The 22,532-nt window shown below is 46.0% G+C and overlaps 1 protein-coding gene across 4 annotated transcripts in view; it reads left to right on the forward strand.

The window, feature by feature from the left end:
* Positions 1-1,453: 1,453 nt before the first annotated feature.
* BCAS1 (brain enriched myelin associated protein 1) overlaps positions 1,454-22,532 on the forward strand; it is a 57,538-nt gene continuing 36,459 nt past the window's right edge. For all 4 annotated transcript variants that reach the window (XM_053248638.1, XM_053248642.1, XM_053248639.1 and 1 more), the window contains exons 1-2: positions 1,454-1,975; positions 18,714-18,878. In XM_053248638.1, coding sequence (XP_053104613.1) covers positions 1,469-1,975; positions 18,714-18,878 — 672 coding nt within the window. In that variant the 5' untranslated portion in view covers positions 1,454-1,468. The remainder of the gene's footprint in view (positions 1,976-18,713; positions 18,879-22,532) is intronic.

The raw sequence follows: 22,532 nt of genomic DNA on the forward strand, positions 1-22,532 counted from the left end.
AATGCACTGTGCAAGCATACTATGCATGGTGTGGATATCCCCAGCGATGGGTGCGTGCTCGTCAGCATTGCAGCATTGGCTGAAAGCAGCCGGTGCTGCACACGATCTGGAAAAATGATCCGGCACTGCACACGATCCAGAAAACAGGGGTAAGGGAGCACTCGCTTACCCCTTAGGAGGTGGGCTCCCTAGGCAGGTTTGCCGCTAGGATCAGGTGTGATCCCGGTGGTTCTCATGCACAGCCAAGTTCGGGCTTGGCTTTCTTAGTCTGGTCTTGGCTACACAGGCGAAGAGCCTCAAAGTTTCTTTGGACTAGCATGTGCCTTTAAAAGAACAGATGGGGGAAGAGGAAGAGATGCTTAAAGGGTGCTTTACATTGGACTGGGGGAAGTAGTGGACAAAAAGTTCTTTGAAAAGAGTTTGCAACCAGATTGTAAATTATATGAATAAAAAGCTGGGGGTGGGGGTGGGGTTTCCCCCCCTTTCTTGCTTCCTTTCCACAACCTTAATTTCCAGAAAATGTGAACAAAAACTTCTACATTCCTGATATATCTGTCTTTGGAGACATTGTTTTAGTTTTTCTGGTAAGGAAGGGCTTCCCTCTTCTTATGGGAATTTTAACTTCCCACCACAATGCAGAACATGCTTGTTAGTTTTCAAAACTTCTCTGTTCTCTAAAATCAAGGAACTAAATGCACTGAACTCAAAAGCACGCTCTTATCTATTGTTTCTGTCTTCTCCAGCATATAGCTTCTTATTTAAGCTCAACTTCTAATGTTTCAAACAAGAACTACAGCCAGGAAGTTACAATATTGTAATACTAATACTAATACTGATAATAACCGCGACTCACATACCACCCAGCAAAATGAGAATAGTGGAGCACCTACAGGCCCCACTGTGTGTATGTAACTGCCAGCAGGACTGTTGCAGAGCAGAGCAGAGCAGTTCTGCTCCAACCTAAAGTTGTGCAAGCACTGTTCTGCGGCACCCATTGGAAAGAATGGGTGTCGCACTGTGCAACTGGAATTGCACAACTTTAAAGACAGAACTGCTCTGCTCTACAGCAGTCCCGTCCCTGGACTAATTTACAAATTTAAATGCTGTAACTAATATGTAGTATCTTCCTTTTTGGCCTTGTCATCCTAGGACTTGGGAGAGCACTCCTGTGTCATAGGGATATGACCATAGGTTGTGGGCCAATGACCATTCAGTGGGTTTTGACACCCTGGATCCACGTGCCAGTTGATAAGCCAAAGCTCACAATTTGTAACAAGAATGACACGTACACACTGGGTTTGTTTGGCCATCCCAGTTTACAATCAGTCCATTAAAGACGCAGGCAGCTATGATTAATAGTGCATCTTTCCTGTTGCAATGGATAATTGCTGTTTTCTTGTTTGCACTTGTAGTGGATGGAAGAGTGAGTGTTGTCCAGGATAATGTGGCTGTTTCTTCCCAGAAGACAATGGAGATAAGCTCCGTCTCTGAGGCCAATGGAAATAATCTCGGGAAGGAGGCCAAGGCAGCCCCGCCAGCTGCCAAATCTCGTTTTGTCTTTGCATTTTCACGGCCTGTACCAGGACGTACCGACGAGCCGGCGACAAAGTCATCAGTTGCATCGGCTCAACTTGATGTCAGCTCAGAAGCAGCCCGAGCGAACAAAGCGTCGAGTGAGGCTGTGGGCCTTCCTGCTGCAGCTGTGCCAGAAGAAGCTTCAGATAAAACCCTAAGTGAAGCATCTCTCAGTGAAATTGAACTCACAGGGCCAGCTGAGGCAGAGGATGCCGTTCCGTCCAAGCCCAAAGAGTTAACCTTTTTCGACAGACTTTTCAAAGTGGAAAAAGCAAAAGACAAGAACAAAACACAAGACCAAAGCCAACAGGAGGTAACGGCAGAAACCCCAGAGGTAGCCATCACAGTAGAAGGAACTGCAGGATTACAAAGCACACCGGATAATGTCCTGCAGGGAAAGGCAAGTATTTAAGAAAGAATATCTATCTATGTTGTTCCTAATTAAATCCATTAAAGAGTATTTGTGGGCACCGCATGGTAGAAATGAGGAATCAAAAGAGTGAGGTGGAAGAGAAATAAAAATTTCTCTTTTATTTATAGAAGAGAAATAAGTCTTTATAGCTGTAGGATTAGATGACGGGCTACAGTTGTGAGCGTCATCTGGTGATCCATGGGCCACCACAAGGCAACATTCATTGGCCCCCAATAGCCTTACTGAATCTTACTGAAATTCATGAAATTCAATAGCCTTACTTAATAAGGCTATTAAATGATAGCTGAATAAATGCAGGGAAAAGGTTGCTCACAGTTTCACTCATAAGGGAAATGCCACAAATGTTACATTTTCTCTTGGGGTCTTCTGTGAAAGGCTCAGTCATGTTTCCATGCATGCCTTCATAGCTTTGAAGCCCTTAAGATGCCACCCACCTTGTTCTAGAGCTTCACCACCTATGTGGGAGGTGGGTAGCCAGGCTGTGTGGCAAAAGAGTCTTCCAAACCAGTGTCTAACTCTTGAGAACACAGATGTGGACCATCTAGAATTTCGATTCAACCACATATTCTTCATTACAATTTATCACTTGCTTTGGACCCAAGACGTAACTCCTGTGTTTATATGTGCATGTAGCTATTTAAAAGGAAAGGAAAGGTGAAATCTGTGGAGATTCCAGTAGGATCCCATGGACCCCAACAAAAGTTATTTTCACCTCTGATCACATCCCAACCTTTCCCTTTTATTTTTAGTTTGTCTGTATGGAATTTTGGGATGTCCAGTGCAGAATATACTCTGTGTGTGTGTGTGTGTGTGTGTGTGTGTGTGTGTGTGCGCGCACACACACATGTGCATGAATGTGTATGTGTTGTTGTCTGCACAATGTGGAATACCCATGGAAATTAATTATTAAAATCATAGCATTCCTGTAGTTTCTCTCTTACGGTGTATTTTGCATACCTCAAAGGCAGGGCTGCACAACTTTGGCCCTCCAGCTGGTTTTGGACTATAACTCCCATCATCCCCAGTCACAGTGGCCAATAGTCAAGGATCAAGGAAGTTGTAGTCCAACATCTGCAGTAGGGCTAAAGTTGTGCAGCCCTGCTCAGGTAACAACCTAATTCATCTATGGCATTTAAAAAATGCTAAGGAATGATAATCCTATGCAATGTATTTCCAAGCTGATCTAAGAGTTAGATGCCTTTTTTTCAGTGTTTAACCCAATAAGGGTATGGGGAACTGTCTTGTAACGTGATTTATGCTTCTAGTTCAGTATAGCCTGGCACCAGATTTCCAGAGTCTCAAGCAGAGTGGTATTTCCCAGTCCTACTATCTGAGGGTCAAATTAGATGTGACACAGGAGATGAGTGAGTGGCCATGATGCGGAGCTGCAACACAATACCAACTAAACGGGGTTAGTGGAGCATGCGCTCCGCTAACCTCGTTTAAGGGGAGGGGGGAATTAAGTGGGTTGCCCTTAGCGGGGCTCCCTTAGCCTGGTTTCTACCACACATGAGAATAGCCTTTATGTCTCAGTTCAGCTCTTGTCCTTTGGGCATTGAACATGTCACTCTTTCTTGTCTTTCTGACATACTTGTGAATATTAGATTGTCAATCTTAAACCCCTTTTTAATTATTATAAGGCCTGTCTGTACCACTCAGATTCTCAGGACTGACTATTTGCTAATAGACTTGTGTCACAAACTGGTTAAAGTATGCCACGGGTCATGATGGCCCATTATACAAGAAAGGTACACAATTCTAATTAAACTGGGCCAGAGCAAATTTACTGCTTTCTTATAGCTTTGGGTCAACCATACACTGAGTTGCCAATTAGTGTTTTATTGGTCCAACCAATAGAACAAGGTTTTGGCTGCTCACCAGTATTATGGCATGAAAGGCAGCATTGACCCTGTTCTGGCTCCACCCTTGACTCACCAGGTTCAGCATTGATTCCCTGACCCACCAGTTCCACTCTCTAGGCTTGTCAACAGGCCCAGTCACTTTTCCTGTAGATTCAAATCGAATCTGCATGATTCAAGTGATTCAAATTTGAGTTGAATAATCTCTTAAGGCAATTCAATTCAAATTCAAATTCAATTTTTGAAATTCGATTTGAATTCGTTTTGAGAGCCATTTGGCGCTCTCTCTCTCTCTCTCTCTCTCTCTCTCTCTCTCTCTCTCTCTCTCTCTCTCTCTCTCTCTTTAAACCATTCAGGCCCCCTGATTGGTTTTAAAAGGCATCAAAACAGGGTCAAATCTATTCAAATTCAATTTGAATTTGACTGTAAGTTTCAGACCAGATTCTAATTTGATTTGAATTCAAAATGAATTTTCAGAAAATAGGAATCATCCCTGGTAAATATGAACAGCCAGAGCAGCTGTAGGATGAGGGATCATTGCTCAGCACGGTGGGGAAGCAGCAGCTTTGGATGCAGAAGGCCTCAGGTTCAAACCTGGCATCTCCAGATTGGGCTTGGAAACCCCCCTGTCTGAAACCACAAAGAGCTGCCCCCTTGCCAGTGTAGACAACAATTATTTAGATAGAGCTGACTCAGTAAAGGCAGCTTCCTATGGCATTAAGTTGTAAATATTAAAGAGATAAAGTGTAGGAAGAAGAGCTTTGAGCACTCCAAGGCAGGGGTTCCCAACCTGTGGTACTCCAGATGTTGCTGAACTACAACTCCCACAATCCCTAGCTGCAATAAATTGTAGTTCAGCAACATCTGGAGAACCAGCAGAATGATAGAATTCTGAGTATTTTTATTCTGCCATCAAGTGATGGTCCCTCCTCCTAGACGAGGTATAACCCTGCAGACACTCACACTTCCAGGAACACTTTCAGGGCAATCCTCAGTGAAGTCAATGTGATTTTTGGCACCTATGTAGTTCCCATTCATTTTAAATTGATCTGTGTACACATTCAGAAAGAAAGGATTGTGCCTTATATACATTGAAAAACAAAAACAAAATTTAAAAAAGTGTAGCAAGCCTTTACCCGATTGTCAGTTTTGCTTTGGTTGTATCCTGGGGCGGGCGGGGGGAGTTTTTATTCTGAAAAAATCCTGAAATTTGGTTTTATTCTTTTAAAAAATGGAGCACTACATCAAATTAAGAGGCATGAGTGTAAACAGCACACTTCCTATAAAGCTGGTTTCTTAACATGACCGATGGCAGGAAGCCTAATTTCTGATTGCATGGATGATATATTTACACTGGAAGGCTACATGTTTGATATAATCACAATTACCCAGATATTGCTTCAGGCACACATCACTCTTTTAGTAAGCCATGACTGATGCCTTCTGTGGGAGCGTAATGGCATCAAAGCCTTTTCCGCATGTCACGATGCCAACAAACAACAAGTAGTGCTGCGGAGAGGGAGGGAGAGAGATGCCTCCATTTTAGGTTTTAATCCAGGAACTGCACAAGCATTCTGTGTTCAGTTGAACCAGGGCCTTCTTTCTGAGCACCACAAAACGACATTCAGGAAACTGCATAATTAAAACAAAGGAAGGATTCATGAATTGATGAAGCATTTACTATTCAAGCCAAGGTAAATTGTGTGCCTGAAATGTTTTGCTGACTGAGCTTCTTCATGTGGACAAAGAAGTGTTGGCTAAGACAGATAGATAGATAGATAGATAGATAGATAGATAGATAGATAGATAGATAGACAGACAGATAAGCTGGAATAAATTCTTTTTAAATGGATTCCCTCTAGGGGTGTGCACGGAACCACCAACTGCGGTCCAGCACTGGGGTGGGGGGGTCCCTTTAAGAGCGGGGGGAGGGTTTACTTACCCCTCCCGCTGCTTTCCCACTCTGGTGCCCGTAATCCTTAGAGTAATTGGGGCGGCAGGACACCTCCTGCCACCCCTTCCCCGACGTTGCTTCAAAAAATTCCCAGGAGTCCTTTGCGTGCACACGTCACAAAGACGAGCACGCGTGCACGTCTCTGTGATGTGTGTGCGCGCGCAAAGGACTCCTGGGAATTTTTTGAAGCAACTTTGGGGAAGGGGCGACAGGGAGGTGTCCTGCCGCCCCAATTACTCTAAGGATTACGGGCACCAGAGCGGGAAAGCGGCGGGAGGGGTAAGTAAACCCTCCCGCCGCTCTTAAAGGGGCCCCCACACCCGAACCGAACCAGAGGCTATTTTAATGGCCTCCGGACCGGTCTGGGCCCATCCCTAATTCCCTCTCCATACAGCAGAATGACAGAGCTGATATCAGCACATATTGAGGTCACTCACACAATCAAAAATTGTGTTCTACCCAGGTGTGGGAGCTGTGTGTGCTCCCAATTTTCAGTTGTCTAGAAGCCAGGTAAGAGGAAAATCTGGGTAGAAGTGATTGTGTGAAAGTAAGGTAGAAAGGAAACCAGGGTGGCGCTCACTGGCACATCCCAGTAACCCGACCCCAAGAGCTGATGGGCAAGCCTCCAATCCGCCCGCCCAGGGAAGCCATAGCAATATTCTGTGGGGAAGATATGTTAAACCCAACATCCCTGCAAGCTCTTCTCATGGATCATGAGAAAAGCTCTCTTGGTTGACATCCAGACTAACACTGCATTAGTAATATTCACTATTTTTGAAGCAGGGTCCACTTTTGCAGAAAACTTCCCATGTGAGCCATTTCCCACTGCACTTTTGCACAGTACTGCACTTTCACCTTCCTTCACAGTACTGTACTTTCACTTTTTCACCTTTGCAGGGTACTGCACTTTCCTCGGTGCTGGGAGGACTCTTTAAGAGAGACAGAACCTTCTCTTAAGAGCTCTGTGCAGAAAGCATTGGGCTACACTTCCCAGCATTCTGTGCACACCTTCCAAGATGGTGCAGGAGCTCCAAATGGCTTCATTTCCTTTAAAGAAGCCCCACTCCCTGGGCTGGGAAAGCCCAGCACTGCATGGTGAGCATCTTTGTCTCCACATGGCGCTGGGGGGCTGTGCAGAGCCAAAGCTTTGTACGGGCCCAATAAACAATCAGTCGGGGGAGGGGGGCACCCTTAGGGTTGATGGGAGCCCCCACTGGCCCCCAGGCCTTACCGTGATAAGCATTGCACTAGCTCAGTTGGGAGCTTGGGTTCCGACCCTTGTTGTGCTGCTGGAACAGGGTACCATTATGCAACCTGCGGCATGCCTCCTGCCATGAAACCACTTCATAAGAACGAATAACATAAGAACAGCCTTGATGGATCAGGCTCAAGGCCTATCTGGTCCAGCATTCTGTTTCACACAGTTTCTTACCAGATGCCTCTGGGAAGTCCACAGGCATGATCTGAGAGCATGCCCCCTTTCCTGCTGTTGCTCCCCTGCAACTGGTATTTAGAGGCATCTTGCCTCTTAGGCTGGAGGTGGCCTGTAGCCATCAGACTAGTAGCCATTGATAGACCAGTCCTCCATGGATCTATCTAAGTCCATCTTAAAGCCATCCAGGCTGGTGGCTCTCACCACATCTTGTGGCAGAGAATTCCATCGGTTGATTATACATTGTGTGAAAAAGTATCTCCATTTGCCAGTCCTAAATTTTCTGGCCATCAATTTCATGGGATGACCCCTGGTCCTCGTGTTATGAGAGAGGGAGAAAAATGTCACTCTGTCCACTCTATCTTCTCAGTCCATACACATTGCAAGGAAGGATGCAATTGAGCGGGTGCAACACTTGCACAGGCAGACCATGAGTGCAAGAGACTGAGCAACTATGCACGTTTGCTCAGCTACGTGACTTTCTTACATGGGTTCATCTTTGATCATTGCACAAATGCAGCATTAGTGGATGGCAGCCAGTTAAAATAAAAATAAAAATGCAAAGACATCAGGACCTGCAAGGCAGAATGAGACTCTTGCCTGAAACCTTGGAGAGCCTCTGCCAGTCAGTGTAAACAATATTGAGTTAGTTGGGCCAATGGTCTGGCCAATAAGGCAGCTTCCTATATTCTTATGTTGAATGTTGGTGGTCAGTTATCTATTGACTTAGCATGGACCTTATTTTTCTTAGAAAGTCGTCATTCGGTTCATTGGCAGCTACTCTCAGTTGCATTACGTTTCTTGTTGCAAGACATTTGTAAGCAACCGATTGAGGCATTCCAAGCCACAGATCTACATGAATTTGGAGGTCGGTTTGCAAAACTTGGTAGGTGGTGGCAGGCAGGGTGGGGAAGAATTAAGCAGGCATTCTCTTGTGCTTCTGTCTAATTCAACTGATGCAGTTAACTCTTTGGATGCCAGCCTGGAAAATGAATCCTTTCCCCATGAACCTTTTGTGGGGCTACGGAGGACTTTTGTTATACTGCAATTCCATGCATGCAAGATTTCACACATATCAGGAATCTCCATCCACAGCCCACACCAGCCCACTCGAATCTATGTTCCCTTCTTAATAATATGTACCATTCTCTATAAATTCTTTGAAAGGAGCAGAGGAAGGGAGAAAGGAGGACATGCAAAGGGAGGAACAGGCTCAACAGTGTATCCAAGGAATATTCTCTACAATATAGAAATAACCTAAACAGGATTGTAGTAGATTTGGGTTTATGACAAATATGGTGGCAACCCAAAAGATGATCATGGTGTCTATAAGGGACAAACTTCCAAACATAGGCAAGGAAATACACTATTAGGACACAGCTGTGACTTACAATCATAATTATAATTAAAAATATATATTTTTAAAAAGCATTTAAAACAATTCAGTCAGTACTAAGAAATAAAAGCATACAACTTTCACCAATATATCTCAAAGTCATCCTTGTTGTGCAAGCCCAAGCTCATTATCCTGAGTACCTTAGGAGATAAGCTAATACAGGAACTCTGATCAAAACAATTATTTCAGATTACAGAAGATCACTGAACACTGCTGTAATCCAGAGGGCCTTACAGTGCGTCTTAAGAGATCAGCCATATGGTATGTCTCTTTTTGCAGGAGATAGATCAGACCTCCACCAACCGTACCGTGCAGGAGGAAGCACTCCTAAATAGTGTGGGTGCTGTTGATCGGAAAGGGCAGGTGGGCTCACGTTCCTGAGTTTGCTGGACTTTTGACTAGAGATTATGCCTGGACCTATAGATACGCCGTGGCAACAGGCAAGGCTGCATCCACTGGGCCTCCTGCCCCTTTCTTTCACCAGTCCTCTTGCCCACCCTTCACCCTCTCTTGCTGTGGCCAGCAGGACTCTCGGTTTGCCCCAGAGCAGGCGAGTGGGCAAGAGATCTGGCGACATCAAGCAGTAGGCACAGTGGTTGTTTGCTCAGGGCCTTTGAGTATTTAAAGGTACTTGTTGAAGTACAGAGCAAGGATGCACTGGTGCAGTGAAAGAGCAACCAAATGGAAGTTCCCGACTAACTCTACTGGAGGCAGCAATTTTTAGGGATCTGTATGAATTGTGATTTGAAGTGCCTTTTAAACAGAGGAGAGCAGGTGCATACCTGCTCCTCCTCCACACACTGCCACTTTCTGTATTAGCACTGCTAGCCCCCAGCTATCATAGCACACTGGTGGCACTTCCTCCAACTGCCCTCGTGTGACTCCAGCAAGCACCATGCAACCGTGCAGACCACGCAAATGGTCGTTGCGCATGCACGCAGGCCATGTGCGTGCCAGGGTCTCACGAGGGCAGCTGGGGAACGCGCTGCTAGTGTGTAATGATAGCTGGGGGCTGGTGCTACAAATACAGGATATGGCGGTGAGTAGCACAGGTGTGCACCTGCTCTCCTCGGTTTAGTGCTGGGGATGTGCTGCAAATCACGCTTAAAATTGTGATTTGTGCACATCCCTAGTAATTTTTGACACCCTCCCCTTTCCCAGGAAGCTCTCTGTACCACCCAAAAATATGTCTCTGGGGGTTATACAGCCCTTAAGGGCATGGGTGGCATGGAGGGCTTCCTGGGGAAGAGAAAGGCATCACAAATTGCCTCTTCCCTGCTGCACTGGTGCAGTTAGTTGGGAAGTTCTGTTAGGCTGCTCTCTCACTGTATGTCAGCCAGTATCTCTGTGTGGTGACCTAGCAACTTTATGTATGCTAGGGGAAGATCAGTCTCTAAGAAACAACATCTGTGTCATTAAAGCAAAGCAAGGCCACATCTCTAAGCTGGTCCTCAAGGTCAATGCGGCATAGTGTGAATGTGGTTTGAATGGGTCCACAGAAAGTTCAGTATGTAGAGAAGCAGGCCTGCTTCCATTTGCCTTTCATTGGGCCACTTTTATGCTACCCAATGTGAGCTGAGCTCTCATAGTACAGTAAATGTGGGTTCAATAAAGGGGACTGTGTAGCCACTGTGCTGCTGAACTCTGCCCGGGTCTATTTTCAGAGCCAAACGAGACACAATGGAGGAGATCTGTGGTTACAATTTCCTGAGGCTGTTTTTACGATCAGCCTAAAAAAGCCTAAGACACCCAGCCCGGTCTTTGCTAATCATAAGAACCACTGGGAGCCAGTGCAGCAGCAAACCCTGCAAAGAGGCTACCCTATTAAAGGGCTTAAAAGAGATATGCTCTCTTAGGCCCTTTTGTAATTGTCTGCCAGCCCCGGCTGCTTACAGCCAGAGCTGGGAGACTGTGGGGCTCCTGTCCGGCATTGGTGATCTCCAAAATACACTGTGAACTCATGTGATGCATTTTGGGAGTTCCAGGGGCGGGGCAATGCTTTCCAGCCCCCGACTCGCCGCACTGACGGGTGCATTCGGCAAGCGTTTGGGCAAGCAATCTATCCGCCCAGCAAAGACAGAGGGATCCTTTGCGGGGAATGTTACCATGGAACATTCTGGCATGGAACGTTAAGAACTAAGAATTGTGCAACTCTTCCGGAATTTGGGCTCTTCCTCTGTTGCCAGGGCTGTCCTTAGGGCATGGCAAGCAGGGCGACCACCCCTGGCCCCGCTCTTTTAATTCCCATTAGAATTAACTGGAAGGGCCCCCCGCACTGGCTGATTTGCCCCAGGCCCCGAACCTCACCAGGACTCTCTAAGGATGGCCCTGTCTGTTGCTGTGTGTCTTCCATTAGGAGTCTGTTATTATTATTGGAACATTGTCATGGCTTGAAGTTCAGCTGCAGCCTCTACACCAGGCCTGCTCAACTTCGGCCCCCCAGCTGTTTTTGGACTACAACTCCCATAATCCGCAGCCACAGTGGCCAATAGCCAGGGATCTATGGGAAATGTCGGCCAACATCTGCAGGAGGGCCTAAGTTGAGCAGCCCTGTTCTACACTGAACATATTTGGAAGGGGCTGTACTTTTATGAACCAAGATTTGCTACTTAGGAAAAGGGCGCACCCGCACCATTCAAACCTAATGGTAGACAAATCTATGGGGAAGCAGAAATTTGAGGGCCAGAAAGCAGGGTTACTTTTTGTTTATGGATTGTTTGGATTGCATGTGAAGTTTGGATTGTATGTGAAGGAGGTGGCTGAGTGATTACCCCAGCACCAGTACTCAATCTAACATACCACCACAAGCAGATCTTTGAAAAGGACATTGGCCCCTGTTAAATGAGCAAAGAGGCACTTTTAAAACTGACAGCTCTCTTATATTTAGCAGGGGAGAGCAACTGTCCAGTGTCTTCAGTCCAGTGTAGGTTCTCTTCAGTGGCTTTTGCTTGTGTCCTTTTAAAATTGGTTTTGTTTTAAAGCCCTTTTTGAACAGGAAACTGAAGGAATTCCTAACTAGAAATCTAGGAGACTGGAAAGTTTAGCAACTCCTCCTTCCATCTACAGGTTCTAGCTTCTTTTCAGGATGATACACTAAAGGCAGAATCGTGCTACCAAATCATTTTGTCATATTGGTCATTCATTCATTCATTTAACACATTTGTATACCACCCAAAATCCAAGTCTCTGGGCAGTTTATTGGTTTCAATGTTTAATTTTTTTTGTCAAAAAGCAGAACAACAATAATGGCAGACATCCAGACTAATGCAGCACTGGTGCTTTATTGCTGCAGTGGTGATAGTGGAGAGAAGCAATTTTTGTCAATCTGCCCTTCACTCCAAAGACCACCATGCTGGCTGAAAATATGCCCCTGAGGGTTTCATAGTCCTCAGGGACATAGTTTCAGGAGGCAAAGGGAGATTGATAGAAACTTCTCCTCCATTATAGCAGCAGTCTGGATGTCAGCCAAATAATGTCAGCAGTCTGGATGTCATCACATAGTTATGTTTGCTACTGCAGAAGAGAAGACTAGGAAATTGTTTGATGTATTTGTGGATTATTTTATTTTTTACTTCCCTCTGTACATTCTGCCTTGAGTGTATGTAATTTATGTGTGTCAATTTTGTCACAAGGGAAATACTTTTCCTAAGGAAAAAGGAAGCCTGTTTCAAATCAAGTTGATGTGGAACTGTTTGTTTAAGTTGCTGTCTGATGTCATGCTAAAAAAGCAAGTTATTGCTGTTACTTCTGAATTCAGGCTACCCCTCTTGGGCTCCACCTCCCTGCTTGGAGAGCAAAATCCTTAAAGAGGCAGCCTTCTGAACTGGAGTCGGGCAGTCTTCCTCATAAGGACATAAGAACACCCCTGCTGGATCAGGCCCAAGGCCTATCTAGTCCTGCATCCTGTTTCACACAGTGGCCAACTGAGGGCATGCCCTTTCTCCTGCTGTTGCTCCCCTGCAACTGGTATTTAGAGGCAACTGGCCTCTTATGCTGGAGGTGGCCTATAGCTCTCCGACTAGTAGCCACTGATAGACCAGTCCTCCATGATTTATCTAAACCCTGCTTAAGGGCATCTAGGCTCTTGGCTGTCATCACATATTGTGGCAGAGAATTCCACGGGTTAATTATGAGTTGTGTGAATAAGTACTTTCTTTTGTCAGTCCTAAATTTCTTGGCCATCAGTTTCATGGGATGACCCCTGGTTCTAGTATTATGAGAGAGGAGGGGAAATTATCTCTATCAACTTTATTCACACCATACATGACTTTACAGACCTCTATAATGTCTCTCCTCAGTCCTGTCTGCCTATTGTTGGGATTGGCATGCAGAAATGAGGGAGTTCAATGGTGTGGGTGGGTGGGGGCAGGGGCGTAACTATAATAGGGCAAGGGGAGACTGTTGTCTGGGGGCCCACTGCCTTGGGGGGGGCTAGAGGAAAGTCACATGACTGCCTCCCCCAGCCACACACCCGCCCAGGCTTCCTTCAGTTGTATTCAACCTCCAAAACTGAGGTGAGTGTTAAGACCTGGAGCTACCAGGACAGCATGTCGTTCTCTAGTACCATTAAATGACTTGCATCGTCCACAGTTTACAAAACCTTTAAAAAAAATTTAGGATGTTGTTCTATTGTGGCACATACTGCCATATACTGAGTCAGACCATTGGTCTATCTAGCTCAGTATTGTCTTCACAGACTGGCAGAGGCTTCTCCAAGGTTGCAGGCAGGAATCTCTCTCAGTCCTATCTTGGAGATGGTGCCAGGTGAGGACCCTGGAGCCTCTTCTGCTCTTCCCAGAGCAGTTCCATCCCCTGAGGGGAATATCTTGCAGTGCTCACACATCAGGTCTCCCATTCAGATGCAACCAGGGCAGACTCTGCTTAGCTAAGGGGACAAGTCATGCTTGCTACCACAAGACCATGCTTTTTGTTACCACTATTCAGCCTCATTTAACATTTCTTTACTTCATGAACTGAGCTTCAGTGATGGGGGGGCCCATTTTAAAAACTTGTCTCTGGGCCCACTCCAACCTTGCTATGCCCCTGGGTGGGAGGCAGTCCCCTGGGGGGACTCAGGTTCTGTAGGAAACTCCAGTTCTGGGGCTGTTTCAGACCCCGGCCCAGTGTCTGAAGGCCTGGGATTAGGTCTAGTGTTGGTCCAAGTGCCTCTGGGTCAGACTCAGAGTCACTGCTCAGAGAGGAGTCATGAGAAAAGGGGCCATCCTCTGTTCCCCTGAAAGGCTTTGGCACTGCATGATTGGGGATGGGAAGCCTCCTGTTGGCCCTGATTGTAGGATGATAGTGTCAGGGTAATGCCCCACAGAGGGTTCTGAGGTGAAAGACTCCATAGGAGGGAAGCAGGACCGCCTCCTCTGGTGAAGGAAACACCAGCAACCCTAGTTCCTGAGGCTTGGGAGACTCAAGCAGGTATTTCTGGGGCCCTCTCTGGGCATGGTTCCTTCCCTGTCTGAGTTCTCAGCATCCAAGACTGGAGCCATGGCAATCCCCTCATTTGAGCAGATAGTAAAGGCTCCTCTCTGAGTTGCAGATATTCTATAGAACATACCACCACCACATCAGTTTTGAAGGTAATTTTAACCTTCTCAGGTTTAACAATGGAAACTGTTTTGATCAAGTTACTAACCAACCTATGCCGGAGAGTATGAAATCTGGTCACACAGAGAAAGGAAAGTGGAGGGGGGAAGAGATGTGAGTGAGTGGGCAGACACTTAACAGGAGTGAAAACTGAACTTTGGACTGTTTGACTTCTGTGCTTGATACCAGTCAGCTGTGCAAAGCAGAGAAGAAAACACATGTCTTTGCTTCTCACATCAGTGGTTTTGGCACTGTTTGAAAGCAAAGTGGAATAAAAGCAGAAAATGGACACCAACCAAAGCCCCCCTCCCCCCCATGCCACCCACCCCCACACACAGAATTTTTGGGCAGAAGGAAGTCCCGCAAGAAAGTTGCTTGTGAGGGACAAAGACACTGATTGATTGATTGATTGATTGATTGGATTGGATTGGATTGGATTGGATTGGATTGGATTTATATACCACGCTTCCAAAAATGGCTCAGGGCGGTTTACACCAAAAAAACCACAACCAAATAAAATCAAAACTAAATTAAACAATTAAAATTATTTAAACAAACATTAAAATTATTTAAACCCAACATTAAACACATAAAACCAGAAATCCAATTAAAAGTGTGGGTGAATAAATGTGTCTTCGGTGCCTTTTTAAAAGTTTCCAGAGATGGGGAGACTCTTATTTCAACAGGGAGCACATTCCAAAGTCCAGGGGCCGCAACAGAGAAGTCCCATTCCTGAGTAGCTGGCAGCCAAATGAGTTGGCGGCAACCTCTCCAGAAGAAACAGGCGGTGGGGCTCATGGTGAAGAAGACTGTTGGAGGGCTAAAGGCCACCTCCAACCACAAAGGCAGGATGCTTCTGAGTACCAGTTGCAGGGGAATAACAGCAGGAGAGAGGGCTTCCCCTCAACTCCTGCCTGTAGGCTTCCAGTGGCATCTGGTGGACCACTGTGCGAAATAGGATGCTGGACTGGATGGGCCTTGGGCCTGATTCAGCAGGGCTGTTCTTATGTTCTTATGACGTTCTCTTAAATACCTCAGGGCCTAGGTTGTTAGGGCTTTATAGGTAATAATTATTTGACAAATTACACATTATTTTGGTGCTCATGACTGGAACCTCCAGTGTTATTTTCTTATTGTCCTTGTCCCCTGCCCCAACTTGCTCCCACTTCAAATCTTCTAATCGTCACAGAAAGGAAAACTTACAGGGTGAAATGATGTGTGGGAATGGGGGGAATTGGCATGAGGGGAATGGATGGGCCCTTTTGCTGGATTTTGGAGAGACCAATTTTAAAATAAGTTTAATCACTCTCAGCTTTTGCAAAGCATGTATCATATGTGTGAATGCAGCTGGACATAAAAGAGGGCTGGCAAGGTGAGTATAATTGATTGTTTCATCAGTTTTTATTTTTACAGAAAATGATTGGTGTCAAAAAGGCCCCCTCTGCACTGCCGACCCTCAAAATACTGTGAGGGTTGACGGCTGATTATTAGGGATATGTAATCCCTTCAGGAGTCTATTTGGGTTTGGCTTTTTTTGACCTGCTTCAACTCACTTCAGCCCAAAGCAGAACACCACCTGCAGGGGCTGAAGTGGGATCCATTGCCCCACTTCCATCCATTGCCCAGTGGCTGAGATCTTCTGAGGGCCCTTGCTCCAAGTCCCACTCTTCTCTGAGACGTGACTTGATGCAATCCATGACAGGACCTTCTCAGTGGTGGCACCTATACTTTGGAACTCCCTGTCTGTTGAGGTTAACCAGACCGCCCACTCTGTTGTCTTTCCACAGACAAATTACAATTCTGCTGTTCCACCTAGTGTTTTTAACTTGAACTATTTCTTGAACCTTTGGTTTGCTGTGGGTGTTTTCTGTTGTCTTGGGTTATTTATTACCCATTTATTTATTTATTTATTTATTTCATTTATATCCCGCTCTTCCTCCAAGGAGCCCAGAGCGGTGTACTACATACTTGAGTTTCTCCTCACAACAACCCTGTGAAGTAGGTTGGGCTGAGAGAGAAGTGACTGGCCCAGAGTCACCCAGCTAGTCTCATGGCTGAATGGGGATTTGAACTCAGGTCTCCCCGGTCCTAGTCCAGCACTTTAACCACTACACCACACTGGCTGTGTTGTTAGTTTTAGTACTACGACTACTACTATTACTACTACTACAACTTATTATTATTATTATTATTATTATATACTGCTCTTTAACCAAAGTTCATAAAGCAGTTTATAAAGAAAATTAAATAATATATATATAAAATAGTCCCCTGTCCCCAAAGGGCTCACAATCTAAAAGAAACATAAGGCAGATACCAGCGACAGCCACTGTAGGGATGCTTTGCTGGGGCTGGATAGGGCCATTAGCCCTCCCCCTGCTCAATATAAGAGAATCACCACTTTAAAAGGTGTATCTTTGCTCAGTTAGCAGGGGTTAGCTGTAGTTTTAAATGGTTTGCTGACTATTAATTAATTAATTAATTAATTCAATTTTTATACCGCCCTTCCGAAATGGCTCAGGACAGTTTACAATTAAAAAACAGAAACCATTAAAACCAACAACAATTTAAAAAGAAATATAAATATTGGCTTGCTCATCGTGCAGTGAGCCACCCATGTATGCAACAGGTGTGCTCGCTGCTTCTGTGGCACTTTCAACCCCATTGGTACAGCTTGCAAAGGCATGGAGGGCCTGTGCTTGCTAAGGAGTGCATCCTCACACTCCCACTGCTACCCCCATTACTCCCAATGGGAGTAGCTGCAGCAATGTGAGTACGCCATCCTTAGTAGACACGGAGCCTCCCCGCCTTTGCAAGCCATTCTGGAGCTTTTTCAGAAGGTGACCAAATGCAGTTTCATCCAAAGGAACCATTTACAGCAATATCCGGATGGCGACAGAAGATGCTGTTCATACAACCAATGGCAATATTCCGTTTTGCTCCTGACGATTCGCAGTTACTGTGCACTATATACATACTTTGAAAGACAGCACTTTGGTACAGTGCTCAAAACAGCTTAACTTTAAACACTTTCTGCTGCAGTAAAGCTGCCCATCTGGGAAAGCTCCTGGTGGGATTTCAAGGGCTGTGGAAACCACGGACACACCTGTTGCTACATGATATGTGAGCCATTAGGCCTGTTCGCATGACCCAAAACAGGGGCGAGGGAGCACCCAGTCAGGGTAAGAGAGCCATGTGCTCTCCTGTTCAGCAGTCATGTGAACCCAAACATCAAGGCAGGAAGAGGGGAGAGGGATTGTGTGGAGGGCGGGAGCTGGGTAGGATAGACGGGCCAAACCCACATCCTGTCGCCAGCATTTCAAGATGAAAAGCCATCCTATCCAGCTCCCGCCTCCCACACAATGGGGCTATTCTTACCATCACAAATATCGGGCTAGGAAAATCCTAGCCCGATTTTTGTGATTGTAAGAACCACCGGGCTCGCAGCCGAGCCCGGTGGTTCTGGAGTGGCTAACCCGCTCCTGTAGCCCACCCCTTAGCCCGGGTTTGCGGAGTGAGCACTCCACAAACCCAGGCTAACTGCTCATGGGCGCGGCTCCGTGCCATGCCTACTCATGAGTAGACCCCCGGCCGGGAGGCTTAAAAGCAGCCTCTCGGCTCAGGGGTCTCCCCAGTATGCCCTGCGTGCTCACTGGGGCTTCCAGGGGCCGCACGGCCCCCGAGCTCCCCAACCCCCGCCAGCTCCGTCTCGGAGCTGGCCATCGTGTGGGCGGCCGATCCGGTCGCCCAGGGCTCCATGCCCGCTCGTCTGCGGGGAGAGCGGGCTTATTCCGCTCTCCCCGCAGTTTTGACAAAAGCGGGTCTCATGGATCGTGAGACCCGCCTCAATCACTCTTCCCCTCTTCCTGCTTTTCATTCACGTGACCTCCCATCAGGAGAGTGCACAGCTCTCCCACCCTAACTGGGAGCTCCTCCAACCCTGTTCTGGGGCCTGCAAACAAGCCAACTGTGTTTTATTACAAGGTGTCATTTTTACTTGCCTGTATGTATAGTACACCACCCTGAGTGCCAATTTTTGGAAGAAAGGCAGCACAGACGTGGAATCACTAAACACAAACGTTCTGTAAACTGAGCATGGGAGGCTCCTTACGTGTGGAGTGACCTGACCCAAAGGCTTCAGAGACCACAACTGCAGCCGTGTGCTACTTACTATTCAGTGTTCAGCTGCACTGAACAGAAGAAGGGGCTTGTTTTGCGTGGCATATGCAACCTGGCTGCTTGTATTTGTTGTTCTCTGCCGTTCGGAACAATGTCCCCCCAGCCACTGGCAAATGCTGCATATATTAGATGTGGCTAGCATAAATGGCCAATTGTTCTGGATATGTAGGCTGAAAAAATATGGATGGAATTAGGAGAGCAACATGATGCAAGTCGCAAACAGATTACTTTTACAGTCTCCAACGGGGCATTCAGGAAGGGAGAAATTGAGCTCTGCTCCCTTTTGACAGGGCATAGTCGATGAGTGCAACCGAAACGCAGCACAGCCAGACTCAGCAGGTGCCGATTGTCTGGCTTCTGAGGATCTTGCTCAAGAAGAGGTAAAACCAGAGACCATTAAGACAGCAGGTGGATCAGATTACAACAACGCCGTCATGAGTTTCTTTAAAACCCTGGTAAGGCTCTGCCATCCTTCTTTCTTTTCAGCACTGGTATGAACTGTAAGGTTGCCTGGAAAGTCCTTTTTGTAATTGTGGAGGGAATCTAAATGTGTGGGGGATCCTTAGCATCAATGGGAGCAGAAATTAGCACAGCAAAAGCTATGGTGCTTGATTTGATTGTGAAATGATTTAAAAATGGAAAACAGTATAAGTTCTGAGTGTTCTAGGTAGAAAGCTATTTGTCTTAATTTAACAGGAGTTTTGCAGTGTAATTAAGCTGTGGGAAAATGTATCTCAATTGTGCATTATATCTTATTTTCATTAACAGAGAACAAAAGTATTATTATTATTTATTCGATTTCTATACCGCCCTTCCAAAAATGGCTCGGGGCAGTTTACATAGAAAAATAACAAATAAATAAATAAGATGGATGGACCCCTGTCCCTAAAGGGCTCACAATCTAAAAAGAAACATAAGATAGACACCAGCCAGCAACAGTCACTAGAAGTACTGTGCTGGGGGTGAATAGGGCCAGTTACTCTCCCCCTGCTAAATAAAGAGAATCACCATGTTAAAAGGTGCCTAATGCTATAAAATCAAATAAATAAATATAAATATATATTTATATTTATATATTTATATTTATAGTATATAAATCAAATAAATAAATAAATATAATCAAACAGGTTTTTCAGGTTTTTTGAAGCACAACAGAAACATACAAAATATATTCAGCTAGAGATTATTGAGGGACACAAAAAGTGGACACATCATGAGCACTGGTGCTTCTATCATTTCCAGTTCAGGCACATCTAGTAGAAATGTTTTGCTATTAGGAGAAGAAAGGTTTAATAAAATAGCAATTGCCATGGAGGTCTATCTATCACTATCCTGAAGATGTACAAACTTCACTAGCAGTATTTGTTTGGCTCTTTGTCTCCTCAACGGTGTTTTTTTTGGTGTGTGTGTGTGTTTGTGTGTTCACATACCAGAACTGAATTAAACTAATTTAAGAACATAAGAAAAGCCCTGCTGGATCACACCAAAGGTCCATCTAGTCCAGGCTTCTGCTTCTAGCCAATTGCCTTTAGGAAGCACACAAGCAAGGCATTAAACAACAGCTCACCCCTATTGCTTTCTCCCCAGAAACCAATATTCAGATATATACTACCTCTGAACGTGGAGGTTCTAGTGAGGTGCCATTTTATTTGTATGTTACATTTTTAACTCACAGTTTTTCTGTGGAGCTCAGGATGGTGTACATGGTTCTCTGCCTATCCATTTATCCTGACAACAACACTGTGCTGTGGATTAGGCTGGGAGATAGTGACTGGTTCTAAGCCTAGGTCTCCCTGGGTCTAGTTCAACTCTCTGACCAGTATATTGCACTAGCTCTTAGCCTAAAACACCTATCCTAGAATTTGTCTAATATAAATATTTGGATTTTGAGGACATTTTTTAAAAAATGGAATCATGAGGTCAGAATGCATTCACTGGGTCATTTATTCTAAACTCCTGCCTGGAAGCCATATTTTCTATAGGCCTATCACACATTATGTTCAATTGGCGTACAGTCTGTGTACAGTGTATGCACATACAGATCACTATGCATATACAGTACGTTCAATGCACAGACAGCAATACACTTCCTGTCTGCACGTTGCATTTCAGGGAGGCTGTACCCAGCTTTACTTTGAAAATAAATGCATGTGCAGTCATTTACACAAAAACAGTTTGATGCATACAGACACCTGTATGCACATACAACATAGTGGAGCTATTCACACAAATGGGAGCAGCAGTCGGGGAGCAGGTAGGCAGGGGGAAGGATCCTTACCTTCCCCCAAGAAAAGCGAATGATCCCTGCTGGGAGCACTGACTATGCTTCCACATGACCTGATCTCTGAAGACTAGGACAACACGACCCAGTCGCTGGGTATCCCACAATGCACCGCACACTGCGCCTAGTGCGTTGGGGATATGGGCACTCTAGGCGCCCATCTCTGTGTCAGCGTGGGTTGCAAGCAATCCCGGAGCCTGGGTTAATGGAGCACTCACTCCATTAATCCCAGCTAAAAGCTGGGCTTGGAAGCTGGGTTTAGCACCACGGCAGCAGTCGGGATCCATGTGGATCCTGGCAGATCTCACAGGTAGCCAAGCCCAGGCTTAGCTGCTCGTGAGAACAACCTCAAGGTCTAAATAGGACTTTTAACTACAGTATAACTGAGACTGGCAACATTTTGAAGAACACTGATGGTGTTATGATAAAAGTCATTTTTGCCTATGGACTGCACAACTTCGGCCCTTCTGCAGATTTTGGAGTACATTTCCCATCACCCCTGACTACTGGCCACTGTGGCTGGGGGTGATGGGAGTTATGGTTAGAAAACAGCTGGAGAGCTGAGATTCTGCAGGCCTGGTATACACATGCTAAACTAGGCGTGTCTTTAATTGACTTTGATGTACTTGTTTTTTAAAGTCAACTAGCGGACCCCGCACAGAGCATCTGTGTGCTCTTTGGGGCTGGCGGTTACTTCTCCCCCCCACCCACCCACCTTCTGCCCCAGTCTCCATTTCCAGGCCTAGTCACCTCTCCTCCCCACCGCCACTTCTGCCCCCCACTCCCCCCCCTGGCCTTGCCTCCCCCACCCTGGGCTGGGCCCGCCGCTGCCTCTGGCCTCCACGGCCAGGCCCACCACTGCCACGGCGACCAATCCTCCTGGGTGTGCCTCAGCCAATCAGGCGTGTCTGCCGCCCAGCCAATCAGCCAATCACTTCTAAAGGCACACCCAGGATAAATAAATATATAGATATCAGCTGCCAACATACCACACATCCAAAAGATATGCAGGCTCGCTGCTTCTGCAGCACTTGAATCCCCTCCTAGAAAAGGTGGGGGAGGCTCTTTGCGAATGATGCTGTGGGCATCATTGTTGTTCCCCACTCCCACTGGGGACGATGGGAGTAGGATGCAGCAGCGATGACTGCAGAACCAGCATTAAGTGCCACAGAAGCAGTGAGCCTGCATCCCTCTTGAATGTGCAGCTCACTGCAAATAATGTTGGCCAATATACAGACAGTGATCTGGATTGGAACCATTGCAAGAGAATAGGGGTCTTATACCCTGTCCTTCCCATTTATCCAACACACACACACACACACACACACACACACACACACACACACACACACACAGTGCAATATTGGGTGGGGAATGTCTGGAATGGCCAAATATTCAGAGGGCATTGGAGACATTCCTGACCCAACCTAGGGAAGCCCAGTTCGGGTCGGACTTCTCTGACCCCATTTGGGGGAAATTGGAGTTTTTTTGAGTTTGAAATGGCGGTGGGAGTTTCCTCTTTTTGTTGTTGTTCTTCTGTGATTGTAGCTGGGGTGGTGGGGGAAACATCTTCTGCCCTTTATCTGCCTGTTAGCTTGCCCACCAGCCTGCCCATTCATTTGTTTCTCTTTTTTTAAAAAAAGTGTTTTAGCCTGTTCTTAAACCTATAGTTTAAAAATAAAGCAGCTGATTTCCAGGTTTATACCTGCAATTCTCCAGTATTACCCAATCCCGATCCCAACATTCTGAATGGTTCAAAATACCTTGAACCCACATTTGTGGGACCAGGTCAGATCGAATTGGACCCAGTTCCAACATTTGCAATCAT

This window comes from Hemicordylus capensis, chromosome 4 (assembly GCF_027244095.1).
Source record: "Hemicordylus capensis ecotype Gifberg chromosome 4, rHemCap1.1.pri, whole genome shotgun sequence".
NCBI classification, from domain to species: Eukaryota; Metazoa; Chordata; class Lepidosauria; order Squamata; family Cordylidae; genus Hemicordylus; species Hemicordylus capensis.